The following is a 16,036-nucleotide window of genomic DNA, read 5'->3' on the forward strand; positions in this document are numbered from 1 at the left end:
CCTGAACTGAAATTACAAAGAAATTGTGTTGAAAATTTAAACAGGGGGAAAAAAGAGTCCATTCTCTTTGATAACATGAATTAGGCTAAATTTGGTAGTCTCTCAATTGCTTCATGAGGAGGAGAAACTGATGATAGAGCCAGATATTCTTCATGCAGTCCTGTTGTTCATAAATAATAGATAAAGTCTCCCATTCCAATATACAGTAAGAATTTTTGTTTAGAAATTCAAGCCTTTCTCCTCCAGCTCTCAGTGAGAAAACTTTCTTTCTAGGTTTCTCCTAAAGTCAAGCTCCCAAGGGCTTATGTCCTATCCTTTTGTACCTTATCTGTTTCTATGGTGATTCTCACTCTTTAGTGTTTCTCACAAACAATCATTTCTGCTGAAACAAAGCTCTTAAAAACTCTGTGATTCCAGGTGTCCTGATGTGCCTGTTGTAGGCTGGAGATGGCTATTGTGTCTACTGAGTCCATTCATAGTGTTCACTGAGTTCTTCTGGTTTAACCGAGAGTACACCATTAAAGGAGTCCCAGTTCCAATGTAATTGATACTAAATTGAAAGTTTTCTTAACCAGTATACAGACGTCTTAACTAGTACAAAGACAAAACAATAGTGATTTTATTATGCCACTGTAACTTTGCCAGTAAAACTTTGTTCATGGGCATCTGAATGCACAATGCAACTGATCTGCTGTCAATATGGGCATACCAGTGAAAAATTGTGCTGAAGTTCTGCAATGTAGACAAGCAATAGTTAAACCTGTTTAAGCATGGTCAGTTCCACTCATTTCCTGGGTTTGGTGGATTTTTTTGTCTTAACCGTAAAGACTGATCTTTGATTGGGTCAAATTCTGAGACTTGGCATGGATAAACTCCCACCAACTTGCATGGGTGTGTATCTTAGGTAGAGTGTCAAGATATGCTCTTTTCTGAACTAGGTGTGTGTGGCAACATTTTGGGTTTGGGTAAAGCTAGGAATGTTTTTCTAAGAGTTTCATAAAGGGCTTGTGTTGGATCCTTGCACAAAGGAAATCATGTATTCCTCTGAAGTAAAGGTGAGACTGAAATGACATTCAAGGGCGAAAAATCCTATCATGTAACCTCTTGACAGATGAAAAGAAAACTACAAAGCAGCAAAAACAACAGTCAGTAATATATGCCATGTAGCCAGGTTTTCTTATCACAAAAAAAGAAAAAAAAAAGCCCAAATACACAACTTGGAATATAGGTCTGGGATTGTAAACTTATTTGGATGACAATATGATTCGATATAAAAATGTTATAGGTGTTCTTCTGCTCTATAGTAACATTTGAAGGGCTTCTCCAGCAAATGAGAAACAGCAATGTTAGAAAGCCATATGAGGATATGGTGGCAAAAAAAAGGAGGCCACTGCTTCCATAGAGCCTGGAAAACAAATAATGGGTAGTTAGCAGTGATACTCTGGGCACAGCGCAGTGACTAAACATGTTGAGTCCCTTCTTTTGCCATGGTCTGTGATAGAAGTAAGTTCCTGCAGGCACAGCTCACCTTCTGTTCCAACCTGGCTTGTCTGCACTGACTGGTGTGTGGTGGAGGGGCTGAAGCTTTTCACTCTTGCTTTTGGCCATCTGGCACTGTGGGCAGCTTACCAAGAAAGTTAGAAGACCCTCATAGGACTCGTGTAGGCATGACTGACACCAGAGTGTTACCTAACACCATCAAGTGATGTTTAAACAGCGTCAGAATGGTTAGAGAATGGCCAATTTCTCTGACTTTTTAAAACACTTCTACTACTAGTAGGGACTAATAGTTTTCAGCTGGGCATCCTCTTAAAATGTCACTCCAATTATTTCATCTGTTGCTTAGAAGATGTGCCCACAAAACCGCTATCATGATAGAGAAAACTATCAGGTTTAAAACCTGGGTATGACAATCCTATCCTCTAGACACTTGTTTCTGTGCATTATAAGAGAACTTCAAACATCGTCATGAAGACAGGTGCCTGAGCAATGTTGGAATCTCAGTTGTTCCCATATGACCCAGCCTGCACTGAGACCCTTGCAGGTGACATCTGTGACTGCAGAGAGCAGAGGCGAAGTCAGAGACCTTCCTGTGGTACAGGAATCTGTACATAAAATCATCCATGTAGGTCCCAGGCAACACCTGTAAGCATCCGTAATGCCTAACAGAAAAGCACAAGTTCTCATGTGCAGGATTGAACGTATTATTTCATCGAGGGAGGCAATAATAATTGTAAAATGAAGAGAGAGAAAGTATGAACCAGAGTTTTGGATCTTATTTTCTGAGGAAATAAACATGTACCTTCTTCTTTTAACTTCAATTGTAACAAATATGTATGTTCATGACCAGTTTCTCTAGTGATCTCTGGTAAAGCATACTGCTTCCATATATTTTGAGACCATATTGTAATGTGCAGGTCACTTCAGTATTATGCACATTGAATATTATGCATATGCTTATGCATATTGAAACATTGGTGTTGGGAAATGAGGACAGTTTTCTTGTTGGCTATGGTGTAGGGAATCCCATTTAGAAAATGAACTTAAGTGAAGCAGAGGTGAAGTGTGTACAGTACACATGACTATTTCCCTCAGCAGAAGTACTTGGCATGCTTGTACTTTTCAAAAGACAAAATCATTTTTGTTTTCCTTGAATGTGCACACATTCCTGGAGATGGGGGATGGTTTTCTTTCTTTCTTTTTCCCCTGGCCCCTAAGTGCAGATGAGTTTGGATGATATGTCCACAGCAACTGAAGGATATGCTGCAGGGGAGGGAGGAACAGAGTTTGTATTTATTATTGTAAAAGCTCTTTTTTTTTCATGTTAATTCCTTTAAAAAAATATAATGGTACGTAGGGGTTACATTACAGGCCTGTTTCACCAACACAAAGTATCTGTACTGGAGTAGCACATGCAAATGAAGCTGAAACAGAGAATCATTGTTTAATAAAATTTGATGCAGAAAAAAAGAAAAACTATCTGTGTTTTAGTAGAGGAAACAAATGAAAAAATGCATTTTTAAGACTTTTTCCTAAAAAGCACTGGGGTTGAGAAAATGTCTTTATTTGGCTTAATAATCTTGTTTCTTCCCATTAACATTTTCAGCAGATTAACTGTTTAACCATTAAACACCAAACCTACAAGCTCTTAAGCGCACACTTAACTTTGTTCACATGAGTTATCCCACTGAAATGGGAATACTATCCTGAGCTACAAAGTAGTTCAGGGTTCAGATTAGGAATAGCCAAACTCCTTAAAGCAACACTTTCAAATATGTTAGAATGAATTCAAGTTTTCACTCTTCTGAGTCTGTGATTTAATTGATTCTTGGCTTAGTTATATTAGAAACTTTTTTTGTGCAACTGTAGATGTTTCCTAAGTGTTGTTTATCTAGTGGTAATATTTTTAAAATAGGAATATGTATAATATTGTGCATCTTTGTGTTGTTATTGCATTGCTATTTTTTTACTTGGTCAAAACTATTTAGCTTCTTTTACTGTGAACCATGTGACCATCAAGATCTACTCTAGATATAGTGGTATTTAGTGACTTTATAACAATAAAGTCACTCTGACCTATTTTAAAGATACCCATTTTTAGAATGATGACATATACACACACATACACACATGTACATATGCGTGTGTATATTTATACACACACACTCTTGCACATATGAAAAAAAAGTTTCTAAATTCTGGGAAATTTAGTGCAATCAGTTACACCAGCTGGTATACAAAGAATTTTTGCCAGACAGAATGGTACCTTTGCAGCATGTTTTGTCACAGACTTCAGCGAGGGCAGGACTTAAGAGCAAGTGCACAGGGCTCACCCCATTGAAATCTGAAGCTCTGTAGCACACTCAAAGCTTGTCTTGAATTGTAGTCTGTCTTAAACGTGGAGATCAGCATGTCTGTCTGGGACAGACCCCTTTCTTGATGGGTATTTGTGGTTCGAGGAGTGATACCTTGAACCAGGCTAGGCAGAACATCCTTTGGAGTGTGTAAGTGCAAACTCTGTAGGAAAGCCACATTCATCATTAACTGAAACAGGATAAAAAACATGGTGCAGCTCTCACACTAGTAAAGTTTTCCCAGCTGGAAATGGCAATAGAAGACTTGTCTGCTTTGTGTAAAAGATGCATTGTGCAATACTATACAGTTCCTTGGAATAAAAAGCAAGACAGACAGGAGAAGAAACAGCAGCATTTTTTCCCAGTGAAGTGAGAATTTAGCTCTGACACCAGCTGACACTTAGGGTGTTGTACCTCCCATCCTCTGTATAGCACCAAGTAAAGGATCAGTTTGGGGAATTTTAAATATTCTGTTAGCAAGACCTGATAATCTATTACTATCATGATAATTCTAATCCTCCAGCACCCTACCTATGCACTGAGCAGCCTGATAAGGAGACATCTGACATGATAAAAATAGTCCTCAGAGATTCCTGGTTTTTACCTTGCTACTGCTGTCAGTGCAAACAGGCTGGAGTGATATCACCTTCCATTCTTCACTACAGAGCTTTATTCGAGAATCTGTATGGTGCTGCTCTCTCCAACAGCTGCCTCACTGTCTAAAGTCTCTTTCTTGTTAAATTGCTAAAAAGCTTGCTAAATTCCGTAAAAAAGAAAGGGAAAATATATACCCCTGCTAAAAATGCCAAATACAAAATGTTTGTGATTTAAACTGAGTGGTTTGTTTCAAAGTTAAAACTTGGTCTGTACTTGGGAAGGGCTGCCAATGTAGCTGATGATAACCACTAAAGTTATACTTCAAGGGAGATGATGCTTATAAGAAAAGTAGTAATTCACTGATACCAATTCAGTCAGTTCCTTGGGCAGAGAAAGCTATGCCATATCTATACATATAAAATGACCGTATCTACATAGGAGCCTTTGGAAGTAGAGCTGTAACAATCAGAAAAAAAAAAAGAAACAAAAAAACAAAATAAATCCCTTACCATCATAGCTCTGCCTGCACAACTTCTGAATATATACCAGGCCTCAGAAAAGCATGTGCACCTGAAGAATAAAAAATAGGCTTTGAAGTAAGGAGCACTCAGGGAAGATGAATGGGCTGAGGTCACAACTCTACATGTTTTATTGTTTTAGTCCATCTGACTTGCAGAACAAACAAGGCAGCCAAGTGCTGATTTACAGGGGGAAGGTTATCTTCCTGACCAATAAGGACCAAATGTTTTGGTTTTGAGAAACAAAATCAGATTCTATGGAACATAAAATCCTTGGAACCTGCTGCTGATTTCCTGCCTTCAAGAATTTCTTTTTGCAGCTGGCAGAAGCTTAAAACAGTAAAATTGTGCAGTTTAGGAAGCTTTTCACAGCAATGTCTTCCTAATGCTAAGTACAACAGAGTCGTAAAACATGCCACAGAGAAAATGAGTAATTGTAGCTGATTTCTTGTTTAATCTAACAAGTTTTCAAACTAACTAATTTTCGTTCTCTTGCACCAGTTTTTACTTGCAGGTTGGTTAAGGGTCAGCTACAGGTAGGAACTGGTCCAACTAAGTACCAACCAGGAGCCATTACGAAAACATGGCAAACTGGCAAATCCAGATATGGATTTCTGAACTCCACAATGTGCAGAACTGCTCTGACAGCTGTAGTTATCCAGCAAACAGGTGTTTTCATGGGAAGTTCACATTTAAGCTATCACTAGCCAATATCTCACAGGCGAAAAAAGACCCTAACTAATTTACTCCGTAAAAGCTTTGGGGTAGGTAGATCCACAAAGAGACTCTAGCCTTCAACATTAGTCATGACAGATTCTCAAAATCCCCAAAGCCTCCTAACCTGCCAATGAGGAAAAGATTCTTTGGCCACCCATACTTCTGCCCATGATTATGTGCAATATCTTAACACAGCTGCAGTACTCAGGGACTTACCTTACAACTGAGCCCAATGAAGCATGAGGACACAGATTTATCTTACATGGAGAATGTCTCGGTTTATCAAATATATTAATAATCATATCACCCTGCTGAATGGTGGATAGCTACTCTGCCCAATTTGGAAAAAATTCTTCCTTGTGTCAGTTGAGCATTTTAGCCATTGGTCTAGTGGACATACTGGGATGGGATAGCCTTGTGTCTTGCACAGAAACAGTGCCACGTATCCTTAATTAAACAGACACTGGAGCAGAGATTTGGACCTATCTGTGCCTCTTGCCAGTCAAATGTGCTGAACACTGCACTGCAGGATAAAATTGTCCTCATCTATCTATGACCCAACTAATATGTAATTGTTTTATGCAAAATGAAACAGGAGAAGTAGGCTTCTTTTCAGAACAGCGTGTAGGTAGGGCTTCTCCTGAGAGAATGGGAACCCGGTATATGTCTCTTATGCTTAGCCTGACAAAGTGTCCCATGCCCAAAATCAGTGCCCTAACTATTAAGCTGTTGGAGAACATCCCACAAATTCTTACAAAAGGGATACGCATCTTTAGTTCCTGCTTCAAAGAGAGAGTTCCCAGCTAAGAATCAAAGTCAGAGGTATGTGCCTTCCCCTGTGCAACCAACCTTGGCCGAGTCTTGATGAATCTAAGTCAGTAATTAAGTTGTGCACATCTGCACTTCATTGGACTACAGCCTCATTTTATCTCCTTGTATTTCAGTAACTTTGTAAGTCTGTTGCGATTTAGATTGCTGTTTGGCGTGTGGTCAATGCTGTATTTGAAAAACAAAACTTGCTCCAAGAAAGCTCGAGAGAGCAAGAGACGATAGTTGAAAGGTTTTTTCGAAAAAGTGCTTGTTTTTCTAGATACAGTGATCATTGTTCAGCTGTTAAGATGATTTAAACTAAACAATTCTACATTAGTTAACAGTTCTATTACAAGATTTATTGTATAAGCAAAGTCTTCCCTAATGTGGATGGCTCTCAAGAAATAGAAAAATAAAGTGAAATTAATTTATGCTCAGATAACCAGCTACAAAATCAGGGACCACTTCCACCTTATTTTGAGGGATTTGAGGTAAGTTGGTATTGTTGGCCATTTGACACATCACATTTGAGTAAGAAAAGTTATCAAGGTGTTCTTTCTCTCCCACACATGTTTCTAGAAGGAAAAAATCTTAATACTATGTGTTCTAAGCCCATAATAGCAAAACTTACTGGAAAGTTACAAAAGTCTTAAAAAAAGCAAACTAAATTTAGCTCAATTATTTATTAGCCCTTTCCCAGAGAAAGGTGTCAGCACAGAAAATATTTGAAATTCATGTAGTATTTTATTAGACTGATTGATTGTACTTACAGCTGAAGACATTAACATTTGTTAATCTTACTTACTGGTCATTACTATTGCCTTTATTGTCAAGTAAAGAATAAATAGAACTTCTAATAAAGATTCATCAAGTCTTGTGATTTCCAGTGCATTAGATCTGTTGTTTTAAGGCTGACAACACAAAAGTTTATTATAAACATTTCAAAAATCCTTTAATAAATCCTTTATATCTTAACTCTTTTAAACTTAAGCAGGCTAAGAGAGATTCTCGTATAAGCAATATAATAAAGCACTAATTGCATTTTTTTTGCTAACGCACTAACTCACTGCTATATGATTCTGCAGAATGGTTAAAGCTTGTTACATATAAAATGACTAACCACAAACAATCTATATTAAAGAAAAGTCAAATTTTTATATTATATTTTGACAGCAAATAAGAATAAAAACCCTAAGAAGACTAAGAAAATGCAAAATTTAATAGATCTCATTTTAATTGATCATTTTAATGGTACACAAAACATAACAAAATTAAAAGCGTGTTAGTGATCATTGTTCCAAAAATGCACTTTACTCCCATTAATTTACTCATATGATTTCAGTGGAAGCATATTTAAAGTGCAGCTGTAAATAGATTTAATCTTTGACTTCTTTTTTATAGGAGCGTCTGAACGTTATTGATCCCAGTTTGATGGATCTAAATGGGCCAAGTGAAGATGCACTAGAATGGGATGAAACTGACATAAGTAATAAGCTGGTCAGTATTCATGAAGACTTAAGTGATCCTGATCAGGGATTCAAGAAGGAAGATCTAAGCCAGAAACCTGCTTCAGGAGAATGTGGTGATAACGACGTGAACGAAGATGAAAGCATCAGTGATCGTGGAAGTCCTCTTTATTGTCCAAGCATTACTTCCCCTCCAAATCCTCACATCTATCAGGTCTATAGTCTTCATAATATTGAATTATCAGAAAAAAAATACATACCTTTTTTGAAAAAAACATCCAAACTCTCCAGTGTAACACAATCTAACATTTTAAACAAAAGTCTTAGTAAAGACTCGTCATTTTCATCTACCAAATCCCTGCCAGACCTAATAGGGGGGACTACATTGGCAAAACCATATACGTATCAGAGTGGAAACGTAAGCAGGCATTCTGAGAGTGAGAGTGGGATAGTGAGTGAATGTGATACAGAAACTACAAATAATTCAGAAATATTTTTGCTAAATGATATTGAAAGCACTCAGAGTAATCCTGAAATTGGGCATGCAGAAACTCAAGTGGATGATATAGTTGATGTAATAAAACAAAAAATAAAGCAAGATGAAGAAGACCATGCTATTCTCTCAGATGATTTCCAGTTGGCACCTTCTGCCTGTTGTGGAAGTCAAAATGATGAGGATTTGAAAAGCATTACCATGTGTAACCCTGTTTGTCTAGCAGAATTGCAAGGAAAACATGACGTGTTTACATTTTATGATTACTCATATCTTCAAGTCTCCAAACTCAAATTACCAGTGATAATGAAAAAATCACAAATTGAAAAAACACATACAGAGGGCAGTTTGTTACATGGCTTTTGTTTTGATAAAATACATGGTAAATCTGAACATAAGCCTGGAGAGTCACAACCAGATGGGTTTATTCATGATCATTCTCTGACAAGTATCCCTGGAGAATCAGATCCCAATTCCTGTAAATCTGCAGAAACTGTAAGAAAATTAACTGTTACAGAGAATACAAGACAGGTTTCAACTTTATCTCGTAGTTCTTCATTAGAATCTCTGTCTGTATTAGGTGATTTGTTCAGCTCAGGTATTTTTAAAAGTGGAGATGGTCTTCAACGAAGCACCTCTTTGGAGAGCTGGCTGACTTCCTACAAAAGCAATGAAGATCTTTTTAGTCATCATGGCTCAGGAGACATAAGTGCAAGCAGTGATTCTGTTGGAGAGCTCAGCAAAAGGACATTAGATCTTTTGAATCGCTTAGAGAATATCCAGAGTCCTTTAGATCAGAAGATAAAGCGCAGCATCTCTGATATAACACTGCAAAGTAGCTCTCAAAAAATGTCTTTTACTGGACAGCTGTCTCTAGATATTGCATCCTCAATCAACGAAGACTCAGCAGCTTCTCTCACTGAACTCAGCAGCAGTGAGGATCTTTCTCTCTGCTCTGAAGACATTGTACTGCACAGAAATAAAATACCAGATTCAAATGCATCATTTAGAAAACATCTTAATAGATCTGTAGCTGATGAGAGTGATGTCAATGTCAGCATGATTGTTAATGTCTCCTGCACTTCTGCTTGTACTGATGATGAAGATGACAGTGATTTGCTTTCAAGTTCCACCCTTACCTTAACTGAGGAAGAACTAGGTATCAAAGATGAAGATGATGACTCCAGTATAGCAACTGATGAGGATATTTATGAAGAATGCAATTTAATTTCAGGACTTGATTATATAAAAAATGAGCTCCAAACCTGGATTAGACCAAAATTTTCTTTGACAAGGGAGAAGAGAAAAAGTAACCTCAGTGATGAAATTCAGCACAGTAAAGAAGTTAATAATGAGACATCAAAATCCACAGATACATTGAGCATTGAAACACTATTGAATGGTTCAGTACAGAAAATATCAGAAAATAATGGCAATAGTAAGAATGTACCACGTGATCGTGAAAAAGGGACAGAGAGTCACCTGATGAAAGATATCGCTCAGGTTGTGAAGGATCAGCTTGTGGATGATATGGAGAATGGTAATGTTGAAAATACTCTTGGCAGTCAAAAGGAAGGTCTTGTTAGAACATCAGCAACTCCCAGAACTCATGCATCGCTTGATGTTAGAGAAGCTGAAAATCAATGTTGTGTCTGTGAAGCATTTACAGACAGTTCAGATGATTCACATATGGATGTCAACGACACTGTTCTCTCATCAGATGGATCCAGAAAGCCTCCAAAAGAATGTCAAAGTCATCTTCAGCCTGATCATCACTCTGTTGCTTCCTCTCCTGCTAAAATGCCTTGTCTTGAATCTTCCTCAGAAATGAATTGTGTAGACATACAAGATAGAATTTTACAAACACCCTTACCTAATGGTCAAGAACATAGAATAAGCATTTCTGAACATTCTACTGATCGCTGTACAGCCTTGAAATCCAATGAAGCAGAATGCGACTCCTCAGCCAATGGTCCTGATTCATGCTGTAACTGTGAATCTGCTGCTTTTGATAAAAGAAACATGGAAGATGGCTCTGTACACAATTTTGTGAGGGAGATAATAGACATGGCATCAACAGCTTTGAAAAGTAAGTCACAACCTGAAAGTGAGTCATCTGTTCCAGCTTCCTTAGCACAGATCAAGGAAAAAGTGTTAGAACACTCTCACAGACCCATTCAGCTAAGAAAAGGGGACTTCTATTCTTATCTTTCACTTTCTTCTCATGATAGTGACTGTGGAGAGGTAATCAAATACATAGAGGAAAAGAGCAGCACTCCTGTGCCACTGGACTTCACAGATGAGAGAGAAAATATTGAATGCTTTTTTGAAGCCTGTCCTGAGGAAGAACGGGTTGAGCACCAGCAATCCATTTCTAATGGTACTCCTGAAGCGCGAGTTGAGCAGCAGCAACCTATTTCTAACACTATTTCTGAAACACCTCCAGAGTCACTAGGTGGAGTGACTCTAGAGTCATTAGAAGAAGTTAAAACTTCATCTGAAGGTAGGGATTTATCTTTCTCATGTGACAATGACAATGATATAAATGTCCCCAATCCTAACAAACAAAGTGCATCAAACAATTCAAAAAGTACTGCTGATGATTTGCTGATTTCAGATGGGCAAACTGAAGGTTTGGAAAAGAATTCTCCAGAGCTTAGCACTAAAAAGGGTAGTTCAGGAAAATCACCTGAAACTGAAGAGCCCAAAGTATGTGTTGCTGCTTCTGAAGAGGCTTCAGCTATAGAGTTTCAGTTAAAGCCCGGCCATTCACAGAAAAAGGATGTTTTGCATCAGAACAGTAAAACTCTTACTTGTGAAGGAAATGTCCTGAATCTTCATAAGGAAAGACATATAAATATGCACAGATAGAATGTAACTCTCTCCAGGCATGTACATTATCCTAAAAACAGGTATGTACTCTACAAGTTGCACATTTTTTTTTTTATGTTTTTTTTTCTTTTTTTTTTTTTTTTACATTTGTTTACAATGAAAAGAAATGAATCACCATCCAGGGCTTCTGTTTTATGATAGTGCTGTATCTTTTGTTTTGGTTACACTATAATCCCAATTTACATGCCACTGGTCAACAAATGCAGTGAATACTAACTGCTTCTTGCCCTTTGGCTTTGCACTGCCTGGAGCTGCTCTCTTCTGGAACAAATCTGCTGTCCTGCAGAACTTGGGAATTCTTCAAAAACAGTATTTCAATATCAGCCTCCTCTTCCCTCCTGAACTGAGCTGTGGAACCAGAAACCAGCTCTACTCATTGATCCCCTTCTCCACAGCTAGCTGGCCTTATGAGGCATTCAAAAGCACTTGATGAAGCTAAACTTCTGGTTTTACAAGAATTTTGGGTGACTAGTGAGTTGGAGATCTATAATATTTCCAGACAAGCCATGAAGAATGGCTAAGCAGACTGGAGAATAAGTAGAGAGATAACAAGTCATGTCTTGATGTCAGTTTACCATTATTTCAGTTCAGTAAGCCATTACTAAGGACACAGTTATTACAACACAGTGTTAGGCCAAAAGTTGAGGTTACCAAAATAAGAAATCTTTGCAATATCATTAAAGAGTATAATGTGAGGGTAATGTAGAATAAAGACCTGAATACCAAAGCAGATGGAAACTGAGAGTCATACAGCAATACTGGAAGCTTCGGTTCTATTGGTAAGCATTTTGAAACATAAGATGATGAAATCTAATACAAAAAAGTTTCTCTGATCTCTTCCAATGTTTGACAGTGGTTCAGATCTGGAGTTTCTGACCTCACATAAATTTCTGACAATAATTGCACATTTAACAACAAAAGATCTACAAAGCAACTTCTGGATCAGATCCTAGCATGTAGCACTGCTGCTCTGAGTCTCACTAGTGGTTTGGTGACTCAAAAGCCAGCATAGCTGCATGAGAATGCCATTAGCCTTTGGAAAGACTCCTTCAGTAGACCAGAGCCAGCATAGCAACTCCAAATGCCACTCCAATTCCAAATGCCGCTGCTTGCCAGAAGCTGTAGCAAGGGAATTTCCAATAAGACACATGGGATCAGGTTTCCCTGGGAAGTTCTGGAATCTCCAGCCTTGGAGATTTTCAAAATTAACATGGACATGGCCCTGAAAAATGTGATCTTCCTTTGAAAGTAGCCTTCCTTTGAGCAGGGGATTGGACCAGATGACATTCAAATTTCCTCCCAACCTAAGTTATTCTATGATTCGATAGTTTCGCTAGGAGAAAAGTTATTCATCACTGCCCATGAAAATCACTAGTACTCTCCTATTGCAAATTATGTAGCTGTAGCAGAGGATCTGGACCTATTTATATGAAATAGATTGCTTTGCTGCTATTAGATATCTAACCTGGGCATTTCCTGGTTTTGCTCTATTACATTACTATGCTGTGGGCTTTTCTTTTGCACATATTGGTGGTTTACCCAACATTCACATATGTATAAAAACATCTAGCAAAGTCTTTAGGTTATGACAGCAATAGTCTACAGCTTGCCACTATCTCTTTTGCCACATATCTATTTGAATAATGCATTATCTTGGAATCATCATAGCAAAGAGGACATTGTTGAATGGCTTTGAAATGGTCTATCATGACCAGTTGATTGCCAGTTAGATTAATACTTGGACACATCCAAACAACTGGAGAAGCAATGGAAATCAACTGGGAATTACAAAACTCGTAGATGATATTATATATTCTATAATTACATAAAAAAGGATTATGTGTATATGGAAGCCTCTATCTGGAAATTGAGATGATGACAAAAATCTGACTTTGATAAGTGATAACTATGTAAACATAAGCTTTGCCTAAATTACTGTTTTATTAGTTTTCTAATTTTTTTCACTTGTTTTTGTAATATTAATTTGAGGAAGAATACTTACTATAGTGAGTGTGATTTTATTCTTGTTCTCATTCTTTCACTGATTAAGATAATAACGTCTTTTCAATTCATTAGTACTTTTCCTCTGAGGATCTCAAAATACTGCATAAACTTTCCCTCACTCTTCAGAACTTCACAGTTACTTACACGGTAGCCAGTTGTGTGTTTCATAAGACTGGGATATGGCAATACGCAGTTAAAAAGGCGTAAGGACTAAGATTGGACATAGAGGCTGGAGATATTAATAAATGCCCCACAATGCAATATAATGTAATGCAGAGTCTGTATGCAGCAACTTGCTAGGGTTGTGTTATAGTTTTAATTTTTGCCCAGGGGTTGACGAACATTTTTAAGGTAACAAAGCTCTTCACACTACATCTCACTTTTTACATTTAGGAAGATAGACTGATTCTTAACTGATACATACAGCATTGCTTCCATGGAGATTATATACTGTATTATTCCCAGTAGTAAAGCCCTAGGATACATATAGTTTATCTCTGGCACATCAAAAAATGAAAATATGAGCTGCTAGATTTGGTTTCACTGAAGTCTGAGCTCCCTTCCCCCATTCACAAGCTTGGTGCTTTAACTTCATCTCTCATGCTATGGGGAATGAATTACAGAAGCAATCTATCCTAATTTGTTAACTTATTCAAATAACAGTTATTATACTTAACTATGCTAAAGATTATCTTTTTGATGGCAGATTGTTTATTTTTTGATGAGGCTAATTACTGATTTTCCAAAGGTAATTTACATTTATTACTAATACATCTTTTAAAATGTGACAGATAAATGTTGTTCCCATAAGTGTATTATGAAAAAAGTTACTATTTAAAAACACATTATTTAATTTGAAAGATAAATGGCAAACACCATTATTTTTCCTGTAGCACCTGTGCTGTAAGCTCATTTAAATGTGTAATTCCATGTGTAGCTGCAATACTTAGAGAAAAATAATTTATAGTATATGTGTACCTTAAAAGCATACTGAGAATTCAAAGCTGAAAAAGGCATAGTTTCAAATGTAGTTTGATTTTATACCGTTTTAGTATTTGCCTTGACTGTACAGGATAATAAAAGTAATAGTGAAGAAAATATTTTTGCCAAATGTTGCGATCCTGTTATTTAGCAGTGTGCTACCAAAAACCGACCATTACGGGAAAACAATAACAATTCTATATGCAGGCTTAAAAATATCTCTGTCAGCACTGACTAGTCTCTCATATGAGCCAACACAGAGCTCTTCAACAGAGATGCTCATAAAGCTATGCTGATCTTATTTCTTAAGTAGGGGACAGCTTGAAAGAACTGTCCTTCTGTATATGACATCACACAATCTTCTGCTGTCACTGTGACCCATGACTCACCAGTGGGATGGGAATTTTTAGTCACATATTCAGTATGCTTAGAGATCAATACATTAAGGAGGTTTATGTGATGTGTTCAAAGTCTTTTTAGAGGATACATTAGACTTCTGTGTGTAATCTGTTAGTTCTTACAAGTAAGTCACAAAAGCTATTTCCTTCCTTTTGTAAAGAATTTGTAATTTAAACTTAAATTTTAACTTAATTTAGGGGAAAAAAATATTTTACTTGGGCTTAAGAAAACTAAATTGGTTTTATCTGACAGTGCTATAATGTTACCTACAATATCCTGCCACTTACTATAGCCAGGAGAAACGCAGGACTGGTACTCAGGAGGCCTGATTGTTATTTCCTGCTCAGCAATAGTTTTTTTTGTATGACTTATTCCTTGCTTGCCTCAGTTTCTTTAGCAGCAAAATAATGAGAATAATGATAAATGGGACTTATGAAGCACGATTTATTCACTGAAAAGTGTTTTGACATCCACAGATAAAAGATGATACATAATGCAAAGGACTGTTAGTTAATTATTCATTACAGGAGAAAAATAGTATACAGGTTTACACAATAGTTAATATGTAATAATTTACTTTTAGAGACTGGAACTACAAGAATAATCTAAATCTTTGCCTATCCTTTTCTTCCTATAGGTTTTTATAGGGAGGTAGATACTATAATGTTTCTTTATAGAGTTTAAACCAGTCTGCCTTTTTAGCTCCTTACAGTAGCTGACTTTAAAAAAATTAAATAAACAGATAATCTTGTATTGTCTGGGAATTACATAATTTTTTAAAAACCTGATATAATCCATCAATGAGACTTTTCTTACTATACATATGTGAAACTTGTGCCAGAGTTGTAGAAACCTTTTGATACAATCTTCCTCTTTATTCAGATCAGTTCTTCATTAATTTTTAAACAAACTGTTGAGCTTTTCACTGTTTTCGTGTAAGTACATTTCTTCTATAAATGGGGGGAGGGGGTCAGTTACAGCAAATAAGATCAAAGGAGAAGGTAACTGGATAGATCCAGATATTCCTACTTAATTTGGAGGGCACATAATGCATGTCTGGAGTGCCTTCTAGGAAATGCCTGAGATGTACTTTGCACTAATCTTTGAGTTGTATTCTGACAGTTATTTCTTCATAATCCTTATCATAAGCCTGTGCTCTTTAGTGAATAGTTTAACCCTAAACTCCGAGCTGGATAATTCTATAGTATGAAAATTTAACTCATTGCTGGTACTGCAAGTGTCTAAATAGCTATTTACAATTTAAAAATATAGTGATGAAACTGACAATTCTATTCATGGACCACT

The 16,036-nt window shown here is 36.9% G+C and overlaps 1 protein-coding gene across 1 annotated transcript in view; it reads left to right on the forward strand.

The window, feature by feature from the left end:
* The window catches only part of AKAP6 (A-kinase anchoring protein 6), a 255,963-nt gene that overhangs the window by 238,513 nt on the left and 1,414 nt on the right, over window positions 1-16,036 (forward strand). Inside the window, exon 13 of the mRNA XM_068397672.1 lies at window positions 7,898-11,367. Within this exon, the coding sequence (XP_068253773.1) occupies window positions 7,898-11,326 (3,429 nt within the window). The 3' untranslated portion in view covers window positions 11,327-11,367. The remainder of the gene's footprint in view (window positions 1-7,897; window positions 11,368-16,036) is intronic.

This window comes from Nyctibius grandis, chromosome 4 (assembly GCF_013368605.1).
Source record: "Nyctibius grandis isolate bNycGra1 chromosome 4, bNycGra1.pri, whole genome shotgun sequence".
NCBI classification, from domain to species: domain Eukaryota; kingdom Metazoa; phylum Chordata; class Aves; order Nyctibiiformes; family Nyctibiidae; genus Nyctibius; species Nyctibius grandis.